Source organism: Candoia aspera, chromosome 6, assembly GCF_035149785.1.
Source record: "Candoia aspera isolate rCanAsp1 chromosome 6, rCanAsp1.hap2, whole genome shotgun sequence".
NCBI lineage: Eukaryota > Metazoa > Chordata > Lepidosauria > Squamata > Boidae > Candoia > Candoia aspera.
The window spans coordinates 40,109,286-40,130,537 of record NC_086158.1 but is presented as its reverse complement, the minus strand read 5'-3'; the positions used below and the strand labels follow the sequence as shown (position 1 = coordinate 40,130,537).

General features: G+C 39.8%; 1 protein-coding gene across 2 annotated transcripts in view; it reads right to left on the bottom strand.

Annotated features, from left to right (window-relative positions):
- EPHB1 (EPH receptor B1) overlaps window positions 1-21,252 on the bottom strand; it is a 411,545-nt gene that overhangs the window by 98,550 nt on the left and 291,743 nt on the right. For both annotated transcript variants that reach the window (XM_063306816.1, XM_063306817.1), the window contains exon 5: window positions 6,692-7,027. In XM_063306816.1, the coding sequence (XP_063162886.1) occupies window positions 6,692-7,027 (336 nt within the window). The remainder of the gene's footprint in view (window positions 1-6,691; window positions 7,028-21,252) is intronic.

Sequence of the window (21,252 nt, the reverse complement as noted above, 5' to 3'; positions counted from 1 at the left end):
CTCACTTATAACCAAACGAAATGCATAGATAACTCTTACATAAGGAGACTATGACCTGCTTTACACATTCCATTAAGACACAAACTAGCAAACTACATTATGGTTTAGTGCAGAGGTAAGTAAACTTTTTTTGTGGGCAGAGGTTGTGCTTAACAATTTGGAGAGTTAGGGCCACAAATTTCAGTGGACTCATGTCACATATATGGCTGGGGAGGGGCTTTTTTATTGTGATATGTCTTTTTTGGACTTGTACTATATCTGTCATCTGTGTTTCAGCTCAAAGTGGTGGGACATTGTGATACCAGTTTTCTGTAGCTGTGACCAGGAGAGGTGCCAAGGGCCAGAAGAATGAATCTGTATATGCCTTTGTGGCTACAGGTTGCTCTCCTGTGATTTAGGGCAGTGTGTGGTGCTGTCTATAAGTTGCAACATAAGGCATGGGACTGTATCTCTTTCAGACCTCTCTAAGGGGAAGGTTCAGATAAAAGTGTGAAGTAAACAGTGTGGCCTCACAACATACCTGGGAGCTCAATAACATTGATAATATTTCTTTGCCTAACACATACTAACAGGTGCCTAGCTTTAAAGCTTCCCAGTCATAAGCATCCAACTCTATTCTGACAACTGGGACCCAATTCCAGGATTAAACTACCCAGAATAATCAAATCAATGGAGAATGTAAGCTGAAATTTTCCACTGTCTCCCATGTCTTCAAGCCTGTACTATATTAACAGGTTATGCAGGTTACTGCTCTTTCTCTTGATTGTTTGAAGGGAATTGTTGAACAGGTAACTGTTATAGCAAGCAGGAGTTAGGTAGCTACTGTACAGCAGGACATCCAGGAGGCTCCAGGAACTGACAGTTTGACATATGGATTTCTGAAAATTCCTGATGATCCATAAAACTACTCCTGATAACCAAGAGATTTTTATCACAGGGGGTTTAATTAATCTCTTGGCATTTTTCCACACCCTACTTTTTTGGAGGAAAGCATGTATTTTTTTGTCAGAATACAGTTTTTAAAGTTTCAAATAGTTGAGTTTTGAAAGAAGATAGGTATGTCTGTTCCAAAGTGAAAAGGAAGGTTGGTCTGAGATATTGTATATGCCGTGGCCCAGGACTCTGAGTCTGAAGAAGCTGTTCCAGATGAACCAGTAGAATGTCAACCTCAGGAAACACCAAGCCAAGAATTACCTGAGACTGATCAAACACAGGCAGCATCAGAATAGTTGGAGCAGTCAGATGGTGATGTATGGCCCTGAAGCACTTGGACCCCACAAGTGGAGAGCAGAGCAAAAACGCTCAATGAAGCAAGGGCATGCCTGCCTTAACTAAAAACAGCTGGCTGCAGCCTTATTTAAGAAGCAGCTCTCATCCATGTTTCCTTGTTGGAAACAACTGTCCATTTCCTGTGTCTGATGTGTTGTTGTCTTCTGCTTGTGTAAGAAACCTGAAATTCTGACCCTTGGACTGACTGATAAACCTTGCTTGGCTTTCTGAATTTCAGACTGAATCTTGACTACTCTTCTGCATGTTCCTGTGGAAAATGAAACTACTCGGGTAAGCTTTATCTTCGAGAGTCTGATTTATATTCCTTTGCCTGTCTGCTCAGTCTTGAGTAAATTGCTTACCATTACCTAGCAACTCTGTCTGTGTGCCCTGTGTCTGTGTGTGTGTGTGAGAGGGGGGGGGGACCTGGAAGAGTACAGTATAGGAACCATGTGGCTGATATGCAGCTGGGCTACAGCAGCTGAAAAGGGACCAACACCATCTATGCCTGCAACCGTGTTCACATAGGAAATTCAGTATGTACAGTTGAGAACAGGCCCAGTTAGCAATGTTTCATAAAACAATTGCCTAGCCGGCAAATGGATGAAATTGTCAGCAGTGCAGAAGACCTCAAATCCATTTAGAGAGGCCTCCAGGCCTACCACATCAGCAAAAGCTGAAAAACTGAAGACAGCCCTGCAGATATGATCAATTAATAGGAATGTATTGGGTGGAGAGTTTTTCAGAAGGCAAGAGGGACAGATGGAGAGATAACTGTTTCCAAGAGATGAGAAATGCATGGGTGAATGGGTAGGCAGATGGCTAAGCTAAGGATATAGGTCAATTCTTATGAACCTGAGAAAAGCATTCAAGTTTGTTTCTGTTAAAAATGCTTAATTAGATTAATTAAAGAGAAGAGAACTGACATAAATACTTTTGGGGGGTGAACTCAGAACATGCAATTTCCCCCATCATTTGTCATTATTTAGAGTCTGTTACCCCATTTCTTTCCTTCATGAATTTAATAAAGACTATGCAGACTGTGAATGCATGCTGCTACTGAAGTTAATGTATGAAGATACAGCTGCCGATAATAACATGCTTTTCTGTTATTTCTTGCATAGGCAGTAATGCTTGCAGTTAGAGATACACTGCATTTTAAGATTAGCAGCAAAACAAAAAAATGAGACCAGCAAACCAAAATTGTTAGGCATAAATGTGTGAGTCAATGTCAAACCTGCACTATCTAGTCCACTTTGCATTCCTATTACTCTCCCTTTAAATGCCTGTAGTGCTCAGCACATCATTTCAACCTGCTTAAAAAGTGCTGAATGCTAAAGCCTCATTTCTAATTGCCAGATATGTGCTTCATCTTTGAGGCCTTTCAAACACTGTGTGCATCCTTAATGTGCTGAAAGCAATTGCGCTTTATCTGGATAATTGCAGAGAAAGGCCAGATACAATGCAAATGTATCAACTTTTAATAATCACAGCTTTGTGTCAGCAGGAATAAACAGGAAGAAAAGAGCAAATGGACAGATGGGGAATAGGGAGACTGGCTGACAGGAGCAAAAAGAGCAAAGGACATGCCACCTAAAAACAATGGGTCCATACAGAAAGAGGATGGGCAGAGATTTGGATATTGATCCATGGATTGCAAGTTTAGCCAGCCAAAGAGTAGAGATGAACTAGGGTTGGGAAATAGGTACAGAGCAATAGAGGAGCAGATGGGCAGGTGAAGAAATGCAGAGAATGAAAAGCAAGCAGGAAGAATGGACAAAAGAGCACCACTGCCAAGAATTACATTTCTGCTTTGATGTCAGTTGTATCTTTGGTGTCCAATTCAGTCTGACATGTCAAGCTGACAGAGTTCTTATTCCCTGGAGACAGAATGCTAAAATACTGATACCGAGGCTTTTTTGTTCTTGTGGTTGTTGTTGTGAACTCTTCAGGGATGGCAGTAATAAAAGCTTCCTGTTTTACATGTATGGCATAAAAGAGGAATTTTCATCCACTTGTTATAGCCAGACCAAAACAGATTGTTGTCTCATGTTAGCTTCTACTGTTAATTCTTCTCTTCATTAAGCTTTTGGCCAGGGTGACTACCTGGTAGCATTTCCATTCCCCACCTTCTCCTTAGCCTTACATAAAGAACACATGCACAAACATTGCAGACCCAGCACCATCTGGACACCTCCCCTACTCCATTTCTCCCCCAAGGAAGAGTCAGCAATTGATTCATCCATAATTATCTCTGGTTGTTAAAAGGAATAGGCAAAAAAAGAGAAGACAAAGTCCAGAAGAAATTCTGGCTCTTTCTGTAGGATGCTGTGGTTTTGTTGTTGCTGCTTAGATGGCTAATTGCATGGCTATTATTCAGTTTTCATGTGGATCCAGATGTTTTCCTTCCAGGTCATGTTTCTAGTGTGAGTATCTCATAAATCAAATTCTTTTTTGCTCTTTGGGAACATGGGATTTTTCCATCAGCTAATGACACATTCTGGCTCTGAGTACTGAGTGCCACCATGTGAGCAATCTAGGAAGCTACAGGGATAGCCTACATCAGGGTTAGGCATATGGGTTCTTATGGCCTGACATGGTTGCTTTTCTGCTGGCATGAGCAGAAGGGGAGAAGCAGCTCAGTTCCAGCCTTGAAGGGCAGCAGTGCTGTCACGAGGGCTGATGCGCTGACCTGGCTGCTAGCCAGAGTTGTTGTGGGGAGAGTTTGAGATGGCAGTCCCATTGGTCCAGCTGGTATATAGGTGTTGGGACTAGAGCCCTGGGGGGACACCCACTTCCTCAGTTGCTGGGGTACATGATGCCAGTCTGACTAAAAATTGGAGAGAGACAAGGAGAAGAGAGAAGGTAAAGAGAGGAAAAAGTTGTACAAAATGGAATGTATGGAGTGGCTGGAGAGTAAAGCTGGAGAGAGAAGTTAAGTGTGCAGAGCAGTTGTCAGTTCCCACTCCCACAACAGAAGAAAGGTCCATGGGTGGCTTCCCTGGAAGAAGGGAAATGAAGACCCAGAGGGACAAGAACTCTACCCAAGACTGAATGACGAGAAAGGGGAACCCGGCTGGTTGCAGGTGGTGGCTTCACCCAAGACCCAAGAAGGGAAGGAGGGGATTGGCAGTTGGTGGCAAAGCCCTGTTCTCTGGGGAAGGACTGGGCAGAAGACGCTCAGAGAGGTTCTTCCCCCAACAAAGGAGTGGTATTCAGCTGAGCAGATCCAGGAGAAGTTCAAGCCATGCTGAGCACACAACAATAAAATTCAAGCCTATTCATTTCCATTCACTCTCTCTCTTGTTAAGCCCAGAGTTGAAGAGAGTGAAAGGGAGAGGAAAACAAAGCAGCTAGCAAGAAAGCTAGAGGGAGACTTAGGAGAAAACCAGGACAGTGTTGTAAAGGCTTGTTGTAAATAGCTTCACTGTAAATAGAAAAAAAGGAAAAAGCATAAAAGCCTCCACTATCTTGTTTTTCTGTGTCAATTGCCACCCTAGCAGAGCAAAATACACCTCCAGTTCAAAAAGAACTTCATCACACTGTGACAGTTGGCAACCTTCTTCTGTGCAGGGGCCAGAGGCCATGCTGCTACTGCCACTGCCGTTTCCAGGGGACTTGTTGCTCTGCCACTCCAGGTGGTTGGTGAAGCAGTCACCAAAAAAAGCTCTCTCTTCTTCCCTCCTGTGGGCTGGGTTAATATATTTCATTTTGGGACCACAGGCCCAATGACTTTGCGTGGTGAGTCAGATCCAGCCTGTGGGCCATAGGCTGCCAACCCCTGGCCTACGTTATCATGAAGGAGTGACTTTCCCACCATTCCAAGGATGGTCAGGCTGTTTAGCCATTTTGTGGATTAAGGATACACTTATGGTTGAGGCAGACAGCAAACCAGGGTAGAAATGAAGAGGCCTTGGAGCAAAGCAATCACAGGCCTGTTGGGTAACTGATCATTCATGTTACTGAGACAGTTTAATTCTAACAGTACTTTTGTTTTTGTTTCATATGCAAGTTTATTATACACTGTTCAGAAATACAAATCTAAAAAAAAAAAAACCCTATCAAAATATTTTTAAGAACATATTTCTATGCCTCAAAAAGAGCAAAACAGAAGGATAGCTCTACTTGAACTTCTGATCGTGCCTGCTAATAATTCATAGCAGCAATGAGCTATTATAAAAAACAGAATTTTCCTCCCTTCTGATGCTAATTTTCAAACTTGCCTCTTGTGTTTATAACATGTTTATTCCCATATGACTTCTTGGATAAGATATATGATTACCCAATTCAAATTTCAGATCAGCCAAAGGTTTTTAGCATTCACCTTCTCTATTTGCATACAGACAGACATATTCCACCTTTATTATAAGTCAGCAACACTGGTCTTTTTTACTGTTGGTGTGAGGTCCATTTCTCCAACTTGTGTCCTCCAATTACATTGGATCCAGAATTTTCAGACTTCTCAGCCATTGGCTAATGTAACAGGGCATTTTGGGGGTTGTACTCCAAAAACACCTGGAAACCATCAGGTTAGGAGATGCTGCTGAAAGGTTTAGTGAAGGAAAACTTTCAAAAAATGCTTATGGTTTTTCAAGATAATAGTTCCTATTTGTCAGGCCTTCCACGTGGTCACTACCATGTGAATACAGGTATAATGTATCTTTGGCACACTGAATTGATTTCAGCAGCCAGAACAGCACTAAAACTTAGACTTGAGAGAAAAGGCAAGACCTTAAAAACAATGCTGAAGTGTATGAAAACTTCAACTGTCCCACAGATTTTAGATACAGTAACCTCTGGAGCAAAGATATTTTACAACATGGAATCATACTTTAAAGATTCCAGCACTACCTAAGATTCTACTACCTATTGCAGCTCATGTGCATCCTTATTCTGGCATACCTGCTCTAGAGTTGCATTTACTTGCAGTAGCAGCAGGAACCAACTACTATTTAATATGTATTATACTGCCCCAGATTAATACTCAGAACACTCTTGGTAACTAAAATACTAAAGAATTCACAGTCAGCTGCCTGCTGCACATCACAGCATGGCTGTTGTTTCTCCTCATTCATTCACCATCTCAGATAAGCCTACCGGGGGAAGGCAGTGTTGTTGGGAGCCATCAAGTATTACTCTGCTAGCAGGATTGTCACAGCTATAGTCATGCATGCCATGAAATCTCCAGTTACAGCAAATCCTGGCAAGAGATCTGCTCCCTTTTCCCAATACTTAAAAGGAAGGGAGAAGAAATAACAAGTACCAGGATCTTTAGATTGTCCTAGAACTTGGTTGCAATATTTAATGGTTCTGAAATCAAGACTATATTCAAAACAGTAGATGCAATGTCAAAGCATTTTCAATTTTCTCTCGCCATGTTCATGAAGAAAATCATACTGGAGATCTCTGAACTCCATCTTACCTGCTTGGTTGGTGGTGATGTTCACTGAGGCATGCTGTGGTGAGAATGGGCTTTTATTGGAAACCCCATTGACAGCTTGGATCTCAAAGGTGTATGGTGTATGGGCCCACAGGTTGCTGATGAAGACTCGAGTTTCCGTAAGGCCCAGCTGTCTTGGTACAAACTCCACATTGTCATCACAGCGGGAGCAGCTACGCCGATCTGACCGACACTTTTTGCAGACTATGTTATAGGTCACATCATCACGACCTCCTGTCTCCCGAGGTGGGTGCCATTCTAATATAATTGATGTCTCATTGACAATAGAGATTACATTGCGAGGTCCTGAAGGAACACCTGTTAAATAACAATTTGCAGATCAAGGCTGTGCAAGTAAATGTCTGACTGCAATAAAATGTACAGCTTTAGTGATATTTTAAGACATTAGAATACTTGGCTTCCTTCAGTTTGGGGTAAAGTATTTATTTATTATTTAAATCAGTTGCAATAATCCCCACCAGAGGTGACCACATGAGTGACTGATATATCCCTTGTGTTCTTCTAATGTGGCGCTTCTGTTGAGGACTGCTGAGATTACAGAGACTTTCCCATGTTACAAATGATCTTCATTGTCTTCTCCATGGTATGAGATAAACCTTTCACTTCCCCAAATGTTCCTTTCTTGAAAAACTTGATTGAGCTTTCTCTTCTCTTCCCCCACCTGCCTGATCCATTACTACCAGCAATCATGTAGGAAGAATTTTAGTATTTTATTTAAAAATATTTAGTTTTATTTAGTTTCTTATTTTACTTGTAAACTGCTTTGGCAGGATTATTATTTTAAAACATAGAATATAAACAACTATAACAAATACAATTCAAACACAAATTCTCAATGATCACCTTAACTAAGAAAACATTTTCATACATCAAATTGACAAGTGATGTTCCTAGAAGAATTTTGTACTGGGCTCATTTATTTCGGTTACCTTGAGGCATTTGATATCAGGAAATGTCTCCTGGATTATGTAGGATAATCATCTACATAGATAGAATAGCGGGAATGTTGTCTGTTTCCTTGCTTGTTTGTGTCACTGTCTTGTGGCCATAGATATGTCCCTCTTTAGTACATTCTCTCCCCATGCAGCATGGTACTAATTTGGTATCATTCATTTAGACTATTATTTTTTGATCATGTGGTTCAAACTAGATCACTATTTGTTCTTTCCAAACAATCATACCTAAGTAGAATACTCAAAAACTCTGTTTTCTGAAAGGCACATGTGTATGTGTATATACACAAATACATACACACATTTACACAACCCATGCTGGCTGTTGTTATTGGTTACATTTTCATTCAAGTGCTCACAAATATGCTGTTGAATAATCTGCTCAGGGTCTTTTCCTAGAAGAGAGGTCAAGCTGAGAGGTCTGCAATTTTCTTGGTCGTCCTTTTTCCCACTTTGAGGATAGGGACATTTGTTCTCCTCCAGTCTTCTAGACTTCTACAGTTCTCCAGGAGCTCCCAAAATTAATGTTAATAGTTCAGCAATCACCTCTGCTAGTTTCTTAGTATCCTAAAATATAATTCATCTGATCCTGGAGACTTGTATTCATTTAAATTAGTGAAATATTATTTAACTCTCTCCTTGACTTTCCTGAGGTACAGCTCCCTCCTTCTCCTAGTGACTAATGAAAGAAATGGGGATAAGTTTGGGAAAAAATGGCAGATGAGTATGACCCAATAGGAAAAGTTATTGTATTAGTTGACATGAATTGATGGATTCAGATGATCAGGCCATTATAAAGAATATAGAGTTGATCTTGGCCACAGGGGAACAATGAACAAACCATTAAGGAGGGACTTGCAGAAAAGATTACCAGTCCTGGAAAAGGTGGAAGTGTGAGAAAGAAATTTAAAATAACCCTGCCTTGATTTTGTTTAGATGAGAAAGGTTTTCTGAATTCTATTATTCCACCTTACTGCAATAAACAGCATTCCTGGAACCCTGTTGTGCTTGTTTCTTGACTTGGCCTACTTCAGAGGGCTGACAGCTAGGATCAAGGAATGAATAAGAACTGTAATTGTTCAGAGAATACTTTCTCTGTTTAAGCACAGAAAATGATTTAGGCAGAAGTCTTTATGTGTATGTATGGTAAAGGAGGGAATCCAAACGCACAGCTGATTTGACTGTGATGAAAGAATGAAAATATTAGTGAAGGATGCAAGTACAATGAGATGTTCTGGATGTGTGATGGATCATTTTTTTGAAAGCATCAAGGTAGGTTTGTTGGAAAAAATAGACACAGAAGAATAAGAAAAAATAAAAGAAAATAAAGTGAAAATAGAAATACTATTGAAATAAAAAATCTGAATTCTGTACAAAAGGTAGGAAATTAATCTCCCAACAGAACAACAGAAAAGAAAATGAAAGGGAAAAGTATGTGAATGACATAAAATGTAAAGATAAGAGAAATATGTATAATGTGAAATATGTATAATGTGGATTTTCTAGAAAAATAGTTGCAAAGAATATAGTCAAGGACAGGAAGGAATGGTTAAGATTAAAATTGGAGAGAACAATTTTGATGGAAATGAAAAAATAATCTTTTGGAAGTAGGTGAAAAGGGCTAAACAAGAAGCCTCCAGCACAGTGAATTGAATTAAAAATAAAAGTAATGAAATTGTATTTAGAGAATGCTGAAAGGAATATTTTAGTGATTTGTACATAAATGATAGTGATATGCCAAAGAGTAGAAATGAAATGTATGTTATAAATGTTATTGTCCAAAGAAAAGTGAATGAAAAGAAATGTGAGAATGTTGAAAAATGTTAAGGCTTCAACTATGAGATGGTACAATGGGAGACATATTAAAATACAGGTGTGAGGTACTTATGGAGCAGCTACGCAACTTGTGTACCATGTGTGAAAACCGTATTGGAAACATATTGTTATTGTTCCTTTAACCTATACGAAAGAAAGCAAGAATAAATGCAAAAATTACAAGGGAATTAGTTCACTAAGTCTACTCAGGAAGGGGTTTGGCAGAATTCTGATTGAAAAGGTATGAAACATGACAAGGAACAAAATTGAAAAAGTGCAGTGTGGCTTTATGCCAAGAAGTGGGAGTGCCAGCCATATTTTTGCTCTTAAGCAGATCATTGAGACTGTGAAAAAGGAAGTTTATTGTGTATTTCTTGCTTTAAAGAAAGTGCTATCATAAAGTAAATAGGTTTGAGTTATGGAACATTTGTGCAAATAGGGAGTTGATGATTGGACGCTGAATATGATATAAGTTTTATATGATGGAAATAAAACATGCATGAAAATAAATGGAGTGCTTAGCTAACGGTTTGACATTAATCAGGGAGTAAGTCAAGTATGTATGATCTCACTTAATGCATTTATGGTTAATTGTATGCATTAACCATAAATGCATTAACATTAGAAGTATGTTGAAGCCATCAATGTGTATGTGTATGTATTTCTGTATGTAGATGATGCCATATTGTTGCCTGAAAACTCAAATAATTTGCAACAAATACTAGAGTGTGTAATGAAACAGTGAGTATGATTCTAAAAAATATGTATCAAGGACCATGATAATTGGGTTAGGCAGAGCAAGTGAAAAGTATAGTAGAGAATGCTGAAGTTCCAAGGTATATATAAATAGCAAAAAATAAATAAATGAACAAATGAACAAATATATGAATGCCTTGATAGAATTTTTACTAATGATAGGGAAGTGTGTGGAGAAATGCACTAGTGGATAGTATGTTGTAAAGACTGAATATGGCTATGTATAATAACATATATCTTCTCATTTCTTATATGAAAATGAATGTTGGGTATGCCAGGAAAAATATAAATGTTCAATGGAGGGAATATATGGTACTCAAGGAGTATGTGTGATAAAACCAGAGATAGGGTTAAAAATGAATGGGTGCTGAATAAATATGGATTGAATACAAAACTGTGTGATCAGTACAAAACAAGTTTGTTGAAGCAGAGAATGAATGAGGATTGAATCACAAAACAGTTGTAAGTAAACGGGTTAAGAGAGAAGTGAGAAGTTTGAAGAAGAAAAAAACAGGTAAAGAGATCTGTGAATGTGGCGGAAGCAAGAATGGTTTGCAAGGATAGAAAGTATAGAGAAATATAGTGAACAGTGTTGATATAAACTGGATATAGGCATTTTTCTTTTTCTTTCTCCTTTCTCCTTCCTCGTTTCTTTCTTTTTAAAAAAATCTAATTTCTATTTGTTACTCCTTTTCTGTTACTCCTTTGCATAACTTTGCTTACTCTGATGGATGTGTATGCATATATATTTATGTATGTTAGTTTGTGTATTCTGTATTCTATTCTAGGAATACACATCCTTGGACTCATGTTACATGCAGCTCCCAGAGTCTCAAGTTACACTCCTAGCACCCTTCAGAAGTTGTCACCATGCTGAAATATCTAATTTAAAAAAGGGGAAATGATCAAATACATGGGGATTAATCATGTTGACTATACTTAAATTAACATAATTAATTTAGCTTTAATTAAATTTAAATCAAATTTAGTTTTCACTGTGGCCTTGTCCACCATTTGGAGTGATTAATTACACATTACTCAATGATCAGTGAGGCCCTTGAACCAAATACAAACTGTACGTCTTTGCATGCGTATAGGCTGGTTTATATGGTATATAGCACACAGGGATTGTCAGGATGAGACCCACGAACAGCATCACTCAACCTGAAGCCAGTATTCATGGTCTGGATTGAAAATACAGAAATAAACTTGTAGAAAAGGTCTTCAGGCACAGCATTTGTGCATCCTTGTCCTAAACTCTTAAAATGCTTATTGTTAGGTACATCAAAACCAAAAAAAGAAAAGGTATAATTTTATGAGAGCTGAATCTGCCACGGATGGAAAAAGAACCTGAGACCAGACATGACAATGATTAAGCATGGTGTAGGTACCCTCCACATCCAAGGCAGAGAAATCAACAACAAGAAGTTCATTACTGAATAAAGGGCAGGAGAAAGATGTAAGGTTTAAACAGTGGGGCTGTTCCAAAGGTACATCTGCATTAGGTGATTTTCATTATGTAGGGCTCCTTTTATATGTAATAAAAGCAAATTATTTATTCAAAATTTGTCCTTGGCTCTTCCTCTGCTAACTCCTGAATGCTGTTTGAGTTTATAGGGAGAGATTTATTGCCATGCCTTGAGCAAAAATCTGATAAGTACAAAGCAGCAATCCCAATCATAAAATAAGTTGTCTTTGGTTAGTTGTTCTTCACTGATAGTACAGTATCTCTCATGTTTCAGAGTCATATGCTGAAGACATGCACTTTAGCATTTTGAAGAAAAAATTAGGAAAAGAAAATGAAAGTTTTGACACATCTAATTCACAGTAGGGCCTAGACTGGCAGGCAAACAGAACTTTCATTTTCTGTCCATTCTTCTCTTCCAGCAAAATACCACGACAACTACTGTATTTCATTTCTGGGGTTTCCAAGCATTTCCCCATCTCTGTACTGACATCACACAAACACAGAAAATATGATTTGCTTACATTTCTGTGTCAGCTGATGCTCAACCAATCTATCTTGTAACCATCATGCTAATGGCCAGACTCCAACAACTTGGTGTCCCCCATATCTACTTGATTACAACTCCCTTTATTGTTTGGACAAACTTTTAGCAATTTAGTTGGCTTGTTTTGCTGAAAGACATTTTAACTGGTGAATATCATTAAATGTTGATTATTTAAGTATATTAAATGTATTTGCTTCTATCCTTTAACTATAATTCTCTTTTTATCTGTATTGGTAGCTACTTGGAGAAAGTTCTGGGGGGAAGTTAGGAAAAGGAAAAATGGATATCCGGGAAGATTGCCTTAGCCTGTGATGAGAATTCAAGCTGCTAAGTTATGCTGTTAGGTATCTCCAATGGAGCCATATTGGCAGAAATTAGACAACCAGAACAAAGGTGACATGGAACTATTATTTTTTTTCTCTAAATGTTCCATGAAACACATTTCAAATTTCAGAAAAATCCACATACCTTAAAAGAAGGCATAGGCTAGCAGAGAATGTCAGTTACAGTAAATTCTTATTAATACTTTAATATGTAAGATTGAAAGAATGGATATTTAGTGAGGTCTTAGAAGGATCTCCTTCTGTGTCTATTTTCTATGTAGTTATTATGTATGAGCAACATGGACACCAGAGTTCAGAATATGTACATCACATCCATTGGAAGTATCAGTCTAGGAATAACTGAGGCACTTAGCAAGAATTAAGTTCAACGCTGACTTTGTACACTGAGGGAACAGGATTAAAGTCAATTAACTGAAATTTAATAGCAATTTCAGTGTGGATCATACTGGAAAGAATAACTAAAGACACATGTACATACTGTATATAACATGAAAACTAAACAGGCAATTGTGCCCAGAAGAGAGATCTCAAGGCTAAGCAATGACAAATAGACCAACTTAACACTGGTCAAGCCACAAACAAAGCAAACAGCATATGGGCCAAACTCTATTTAAAAAGGGCAGTAGTTACTTGGTCTGAATAGGTCTAAATCAGATAACTGGATTCAGGCTAGAATATATTTAGTACTGAAATTTTCAAAATCAAAACTGAAGCCAAATGTTTTGGTTCTGGTATTATAGGGTTTAGGTAAAGGTAAAGGTTTCCCTTGACATTAAGTCCAGTCATGTCCAACTCTAGGGGGCGATGCTCATCCCCGTTTCAAAGCCGAAGAGCCGGCATTTGTCTGTAGACACTTCCATGGTCATGTGGCCAGCATGACTAAACAGAACGCCGTTACCTGCCCGCTGAAGCGGTACCTATTAATCTACTCACATTGGCATGTTTTCGAACTGCTTGGTTGGCAGGAGCTGGGACTAGTAACGGGAGCTCACCCCATCACGCAGATTCGAACTTCCGATCAGCAAGCTCAGCAGCTCAGCGGTTTAACCCCAGCTCCACCTCGTCCCTTTTTATATTATAGGGTTTACAGACATAGAAAATTGGCCATAATTTAAATAAACCTGAAACAAGAAAGTTTTAAAATAATTGTCATGACTTCACTAACAAGCATTCATATGGTATTGAACCAGATATATGTGCTAAATCATCCACAAGTTCACTTATTTTAATGCACTTTTATCAAGCCACATTCCATAATTTCATCTGATAATGATAATGGTGATGATTTGATCAGCACAGAATGTTTAAGACTCTCAAGACAATTGTGGAATGTGACTTGGAGCTTTTACCCAGAAACTGTTGATTTTACAAAAGTTACCAAAGAGAGCCAAGTCAAGTGAGGAATATTGTTTTTTAAAAAAATTATGGCCTCTTTACGCGGTGGCGCTGTGGGTTAAACCGCTGAGCTGCTGAGCTTGCCGATTGGAAGGTCGGCGGTTTGAATCTGCGTGACGGGGTGAGCTCCCGTGGCTAGTCCCAGCTCCTGCCAACCTAGCAGTTTGAAAACATGCAAATATGAGTAGATTAATAGGTACCACTTCGGCGGGCAGGTAACGGCGTTCCATGTAGTCATGCTGGCCACATGACCACAGAAGTGTCTACGGACGAACGCCGGCTCTTCGGCTTTGAAACGGAGATGAGCACCACCCCATAGAGTCGGACATGACTAGACTTAATGTCAAGGGAAACCTTTACCTTTACTACTCTTTCCTTGAATTACAAAGAAATACAACTGTCTTCTAAGGAAGCCCCTATAGTGTTATTATTTTCCCCCATACAAGAAATTATCTAACAAAAAGTGGTTGACCTCATTCTTCCAAATAACTTGTCTACATTTTCATGCTGATCAAATAACATTTATTCATGTATTTATTGTTTTTATATCCTGCCTTTCCTCTGACTTCCCCTCAACAACCCTGTGAAATAGTTTGGGACCAAAATAATCCATCAAGCTCCATGATTAAATGGAGATGTGCAGAAACAACCACCGGCTCCTCTTGTTTTGTTGAGAATGATGAGAGCAGTGTTGCAGCATACTGCTGCAAATTCTCTCTCTTTGGGCTGTACATGTGACATCACAATGCATATAAAAAATGGGTTGGGACTTGCATCATGATGCCACAATGATACTTGAATTATTCCCCATGCCCTGGCCCTCTGCCTCCCAGGAATGATTCCCTGGGACCTGGGACTTCCTAATCAAAACACAACACCTTAAACATTAGATTGCACTAGTTCTCAAAAGTAACTATCACAATAGGGTAAACATATGTCTCTGCCTTTGCTAAAGATTCTGCTCTCAGTGTGGAAGCTAAGAACTCTTCATAGGGAAAACCTTAAACTGCTTGTCTCCCATGCTGGAAATGAAGCCAACTTAAGAAATTGCTGTTCAAATTTCAATTCCTTCTTCAGCTTTGACAGCAATGTTGGCCGGATGTTCTATCCAGACAGTGGTTATTCACAGTTGGTGGTGGGTGGATTCCCTGATTTTCTATCCCTCTGACCCTCCAGTCCCTTTCTTTTCCTTGGCGGGTCTTTGAAGACATGGAGTTTCCATTGATAGACCTTTTGTATAAGCCATCTGACATAACCTTTTGGCTCAATACATGTTGATAAAGAAGCCCTGGAAGAATCTTGCTTTGATAAAGTTTATTTATCGATATGTATTAACCTGTCTGTGGAGATGAACAGGGCATTTAAACAGAAGGAACTGCAACAGGTAAATTGTACAGCACTACTTTCGCTAGCAGAAGTCAGAAACGTTACATTTGATGCATAGCAAGAGAAGATACATGGTAGACTGAGGGTGGGTTGAGGACCTTGCCTGCCTTCAGGCAATCTTTAAAAATTTGGTTTTGTCCCCAGGCCTGGGGCTAAGTAGTTGAGCAGATCCCCTTTTAGTGGTGGGTATAATGAAGGTGTGTTGTGTTTTGGGAGGGTCTCACTCCATACACCAGTTATATTTTACACTTTGCTATGTATTATTTTATAAGTTGTGTTTTTCATTCATGAAGCTGCCCAGAGTCATTCGAGAGTTGAGTGGCCTAAAAATGTGGCAAATCAATCAATACATAGATATTGTGTGCCCTTGTTCTTGTGCTAGGGCAAGTATGGTATGTAAATGAGTCCTAATTTGAATGATTTTCAATGGTTTCTCATTTATTTGGAGACTAATCCTCTCAGCACTAAGGATAGCTTTGCTGGACACCACCGTATGGACAATGGTGGTGGAAAGGCTGCTGGCCAGTTTGCTGTGATCAAGGGATATAATTAACAGGCAAGTGTTTCGACATCTTACTCAAAAGAAAATGAATCAAAAGCAATTCTGCTGAATCTGTCACAGCCTACCTCTGCTCAGGCCCTGGAGGGTTTTCCAGCTGCTGTCTCCATTCCAAACTCCCCACTTCCCTCCTCTTTCCCCTTTTCTTCATAATTACATTCAGAGAGGCACTTTGAGAGAGCTTTCTGATCTGTTGCCATGGTTACGCAGATGAAGCCATTTTGTTAAAATTGCTAGAAAAATGCTGTCCTTTAACGAAAATTCCATTCCATTTAATTTTTTTTTCCTATCAGCACAGTTAAAGTATTTGTCATGAGCCATCTAGCAGCAAAGGCTTTGCTATGTACACAGTAGACTAAAATGGTTAAGAGAAAGAGGGAGAAAGAGAAAGAGAAAGAGAAAGAGAAAGAGAGAGAGTGTTCAGATAGTGATTAAAATGAAGAGCCTTAAGAGCAGTAAAACTCCATGATTTCTCTTATAGTTTCTTATGTACTTATGGGGCATCCAAATCTGATTTATAGGGCAGTTAAAGTTGGACAGTGGTTAATTCCTCCTTCTGCCTCGCAGACACAGGGGCTGGTAAGGAACTTTTCTGCACATATGGTAGAACATGAGAAGGGCTTTTTAGAAGTGTTTGGCCTGTCAGACTGACTTATCTTTTTATCTATAATACATTTTAATCTATCATCTATCTGAAATGATGATTTAGATTTTGAACTTGATGAATCTCATTGAAACTCCTTGTGGCAGAACATTCTTTTTAAATGCATTTCAACAAGTCATCAAGAACTGATTATGAAGATAATGAATAGATTACACTCTACTAAACTGTAACCTTGCTGTGTTAAAATCACATAATAAAATTTACCTTTAAATTTGTATGGCAGGATTATAAACAAATTGGTATTTGTTTCCATCTTTTGTGACAATACACAACTACTCAGCTCTTTTGGTTGAAAGTTTTTAATGAAACTGAGAAAGTATTATCAGACTAGATGACCACTTGTATATGGAACAACCAGGAAATTCCAGATTGGGACATTTAAAAAAAAATCCTGAAAGAAGCCAGTACTAAAGTATTTCCACATTGTTGCCAAGAAAACTACATGAAGATACCTGGGTAGTCATCAGCAGTCAAGGCCAACTCAAAGAAATCTTCCCTTTTGTATATGCAGAGAGCTTTACATACATTGTCTATGACATAGGACACAATCCAGACCCTAGGCTACATGAAGTCACCAAATATCCTTTTTGTCCCTGGAGAACCCAGAAATCATACCATTAAATTTTGATGGTACAGCAAAGGAGGGGCAATTCCATGCCATTTGGGGATGAGCAAGAGCACTGGAACACTAGGAGAACACCAATGGTCCCCAACCCATTCTCAAAAATATCTGTCCAGTGTTGGCCTCCTCCACTTGCTAGATGTCAGCAGTGTCATTACCCCATTTTTTCACAACTTGCTGAACTTTGCTATCCAAAAATTACCTGTCTCTCTTCTATTGAAAGTGGAAGTTGGATGGGGTGAGGTGGGACAGCAAACATAATCTTACTGATGGGCACAAATACAATCCGTGCACACAGTTCATGCTTCACAAGATTAGTGCAATATATGGGCTATCCACTCTACCTTAGCCTTACAATAATTTCTATCTTGCTTTTTACTGTTTTGTGAAATGTATAGAAGTTAATGAAAACTGCATACCTAGTACTAAATGCTTCAGCAAAGGATCGTTACCTTGTCGTGGTGCTGGAGCTTGAGCACCTCAATGATGCCATGAGCTAAACTGTGAAGGGCCACCCAAGACGGGAAGGTCATGACAGAGAGGTCAGACTAAATGCGATCCCTGGGGAAGGTAATGGCAACCCACCTCAGTATTCTTGCCGTGAAAACTAAATGGATCAGTACAACCAGAGATATGTCGGTATACCATCGGAAGATGAGACCCCCAGGTCGGAAGATGGTCAAAATGCTACTGGGGAGGAACAGAGGATGAGCTCAACTAGCCCCAGACGTGATGACGCAGCTAGCTCAAAGCCGAAAGGACGGCTAGCGGCCGACGGTGCTGGTGGTGAACGGCGAATCCGATGTTCTAAGGATCAACACACCATTGGAACCTGGAATGTAAGATCTATGAGCCAGGGCAAATTGGATGTGGTTATTGGTGAGATGTCAAGATTAAAGATAGACATTCTGGGCGTCAGTGAACTGAAATGGACTGGAATGGGCCACTTCACATCAAATGACCACCAGATCTACTACTGCGGACAAGAGGACCACAGAAGAAATGGAGTAGCCTTCATAATTAATAGTAAAGTGGCTAAAGCAGTGCTTGGATACAACCCCAAAAACGACAGAATGATCTCAATTCGAATTCAGGGCAAGCCATCTAACATCACAGTGATCCAAATATACGCCCCAACCACAAATGCTGAAGAAGCTGAAGTAGAGCAGTTCTATGAGGATCTGCAGCAACTACTGGACAACACGCCTAAAAGAGATGTTATTTTCATCACAGGAGACTGGAATGCTAAGGTGGGCAGTCAAATGACACCTCGAATTACAGGTAAGTATGGCCTGGGAGAACAAAACGAAGCAGGACACAGGCTGATAGAATATTGCCAAGACAATTCACTCTGCATAACAAACACTCTCTTCCAACAACCTAAGAGACGGCTTTATACATGGACTTCACCAGATGGACAACACCGAAATCAGATTGATTACATCCTTTGCAGCCAAAGGTGGCGGACATCTGTTCAGTCGGTAAAAACAAGGCCTGGAGCTGACTGTAGTTCAGATCACGAACTTCTTCTTGCACAATTTAGGATCAGACTAAAGAGATTAGGGATGACCCACAGATCAGCTAGATATGAGCTCACTAATATTCCTAAGGAATATGCAGTGGAGGTGAAGAATCGATTTAAGGGACTGGACTTAGTAGATAGGGTCCCGGAAGAACTCTGGACAGAAGTTGGCAGCATTGTTCAGGAGGCGGCAACAAAATACATCCCAAAGAAAGAGAAAACCAAGAAGGCAAAATGGCTGTCTGCTGAGACACTAGAAGTAGCCCAAGAAAGAAGGAAAGCAAAAGGCAACAGTGATAGGGGGAGATATGGCCAATTAAATGCAAAATTCCAGAGGTTAGCCAGAAGAGATAAGGAATTATTTTTAAACAAGCAATGCGCGGAAGTGGAAGAAGACAATAGAATAGGAAGGACAAGAGACCTCTTCCAGAAAATTAGAAACATTGGAGGTAAATTCCAGGCAAAAATGGGTATGATCAAAAACAAAGATGGCAAGGACCTAACAGAAGAAGAAGAGATCAAGAAAAGGTGGCAAGAATATACAGAAGACCTGTATAGGAAGGATAACAATATCGGGGATAGCTTTGACGGTGTGGTCGGTGAGCTAGAGCCAGACATCCTGAAGAGTGAGGTTGAGTGGGCCTTAAGAAGCATTGCTAATAACAAGGCAACAGGAGACGACGGCATCCCAGCTGAACTGTTCAAAATCTTGCAAGATGATGCTGTCAAGGTAATGCATGCTATATGCCAGCAAATTTGGAAAACACAAGAATGGCCATCAGACTGGAAAAAATCAACTTATATCCCCATACCAAAAAAGGGAAACACTAAAGAATGTTCAAACTATCGAACAGTGGCACTCATTTCACATGCCAGTAAGGTAATGCTCAAGATCCTGCAAGGTAGACTTCAGCAATTCATGGAGCGAGAATTGCCAGATGTACAAGCTGGGTTTAGAAAAGGCAGAGGAACTAGAGACCAAATTGCCAATATCCGCTGGATAATGGAAAAAGCCAGGGAGTTTCAGAAAAACATCTATTTCTGTTTTATTGACTATTCTAAAGCCTTTGACTGTGTGGACCATAACAAATTGTGGCAAGTTCTTAGTGGTATGGGGATACCAAGTCATCTTGTCTGCCTCCTGAAGAATCTGTATAACGACCAAGTAGCAACAGTAAGAACAGACCACGGAACAACGGACTGGTTTAAGATTGGGAAAGGAGTACGGCAGGGCTGTATACTCTCACCCTACCTATTCAACTTGTATGCAGAACACATCATGCGACAAGCTGGCCTTGAGGAATCCAAGGCTGGAGTTAAAATCTCTGGAAGAAACATTAACAATCTCAGATATGCAGATGATACCACTTTGATGGCTGAAAGTGAAGAGGAACTGAGGAGCCTTATGATGAAGGTGAAAGAAGAAAGTGCAAAAGCTGGTTTGCAGCTAAACCTCAAAAAAACCAAGATTATGGCAACCAGCTTGATTGATAACTGGCAAATAGAGGGAGAAAATGTAGAAGCAGTGAAAGACTTTGTATTCCTAGGTGCAAAGATTACTGCAGATGCTGACTGCAGTCAGGAAATCAGAAGACGCTTAATCCTTGGAAGAAGAGCAATGACAAATCTCGATAAAATAGTGAAGAGCAGAGACATCACACTGACAACAAAGGCCCGCATAGTTAAAGCAATGGTGTTCCCTGTAGTAACATATGGCTGCGAGAGCTGGACCATAAGGAAGGCTGAGCGAAGGAAGATCGATGCTTTTGAACTGTGGTGTTGGAGGAAAATTCTGAGAGTGCCTTGGACTGCAAGAAGATCAAACCAGTCCATCCTCCAGGAAATAAAGCCAGACTGCTCACTTGAGGGAATGATGTTAAAGGCAAAACTGAAATACTTTGGCCACATAATGAGAAGACAGGACACCCTGGAGAAGATGCTGATGCTAGGGAGAGTGGAGGGCAAAAGGAAGAGGGGCCGACCAAGGGCAAGATGGATGGATGATATTCTAGAGGTGACGGACTCGTCCCTGGGGGAGCTGGGGGTGTTGACGACCGACAGGAAGCTCTGGCGTGGGCTGGTCCATGAAGTCACGAAGAGTCGGAAGCGACTAAACGAATAAACAACAACAAGTACTAAATGGGGAACTTTAAAAGCAGACTAGTGAAAAGCTCTATAAAGCAAAAAATGCACTGGCAAGGAAGTGAACAGCAGCGCTCACTAACAAACAATACTAAATTTATTTACTCCTATGACATGTAACAATTTGGGAACAGAACAGCTGGCACCTCAAATTAAAACATTTTAAAATTAGGTCTTAACGAGCAGAAATAAAAACCAACAAATTGACTTTTTTTTATATACAGTACTTCTCTGGTAAGGCATACTGTAAATCAGCTATATAACAAGAGGCAATAAAAAACAGATTTATTTACTACTACACTTTCTGCTACCAGTGATCAGGCAGAATATGGAAATTGATCTCTTATTCCAA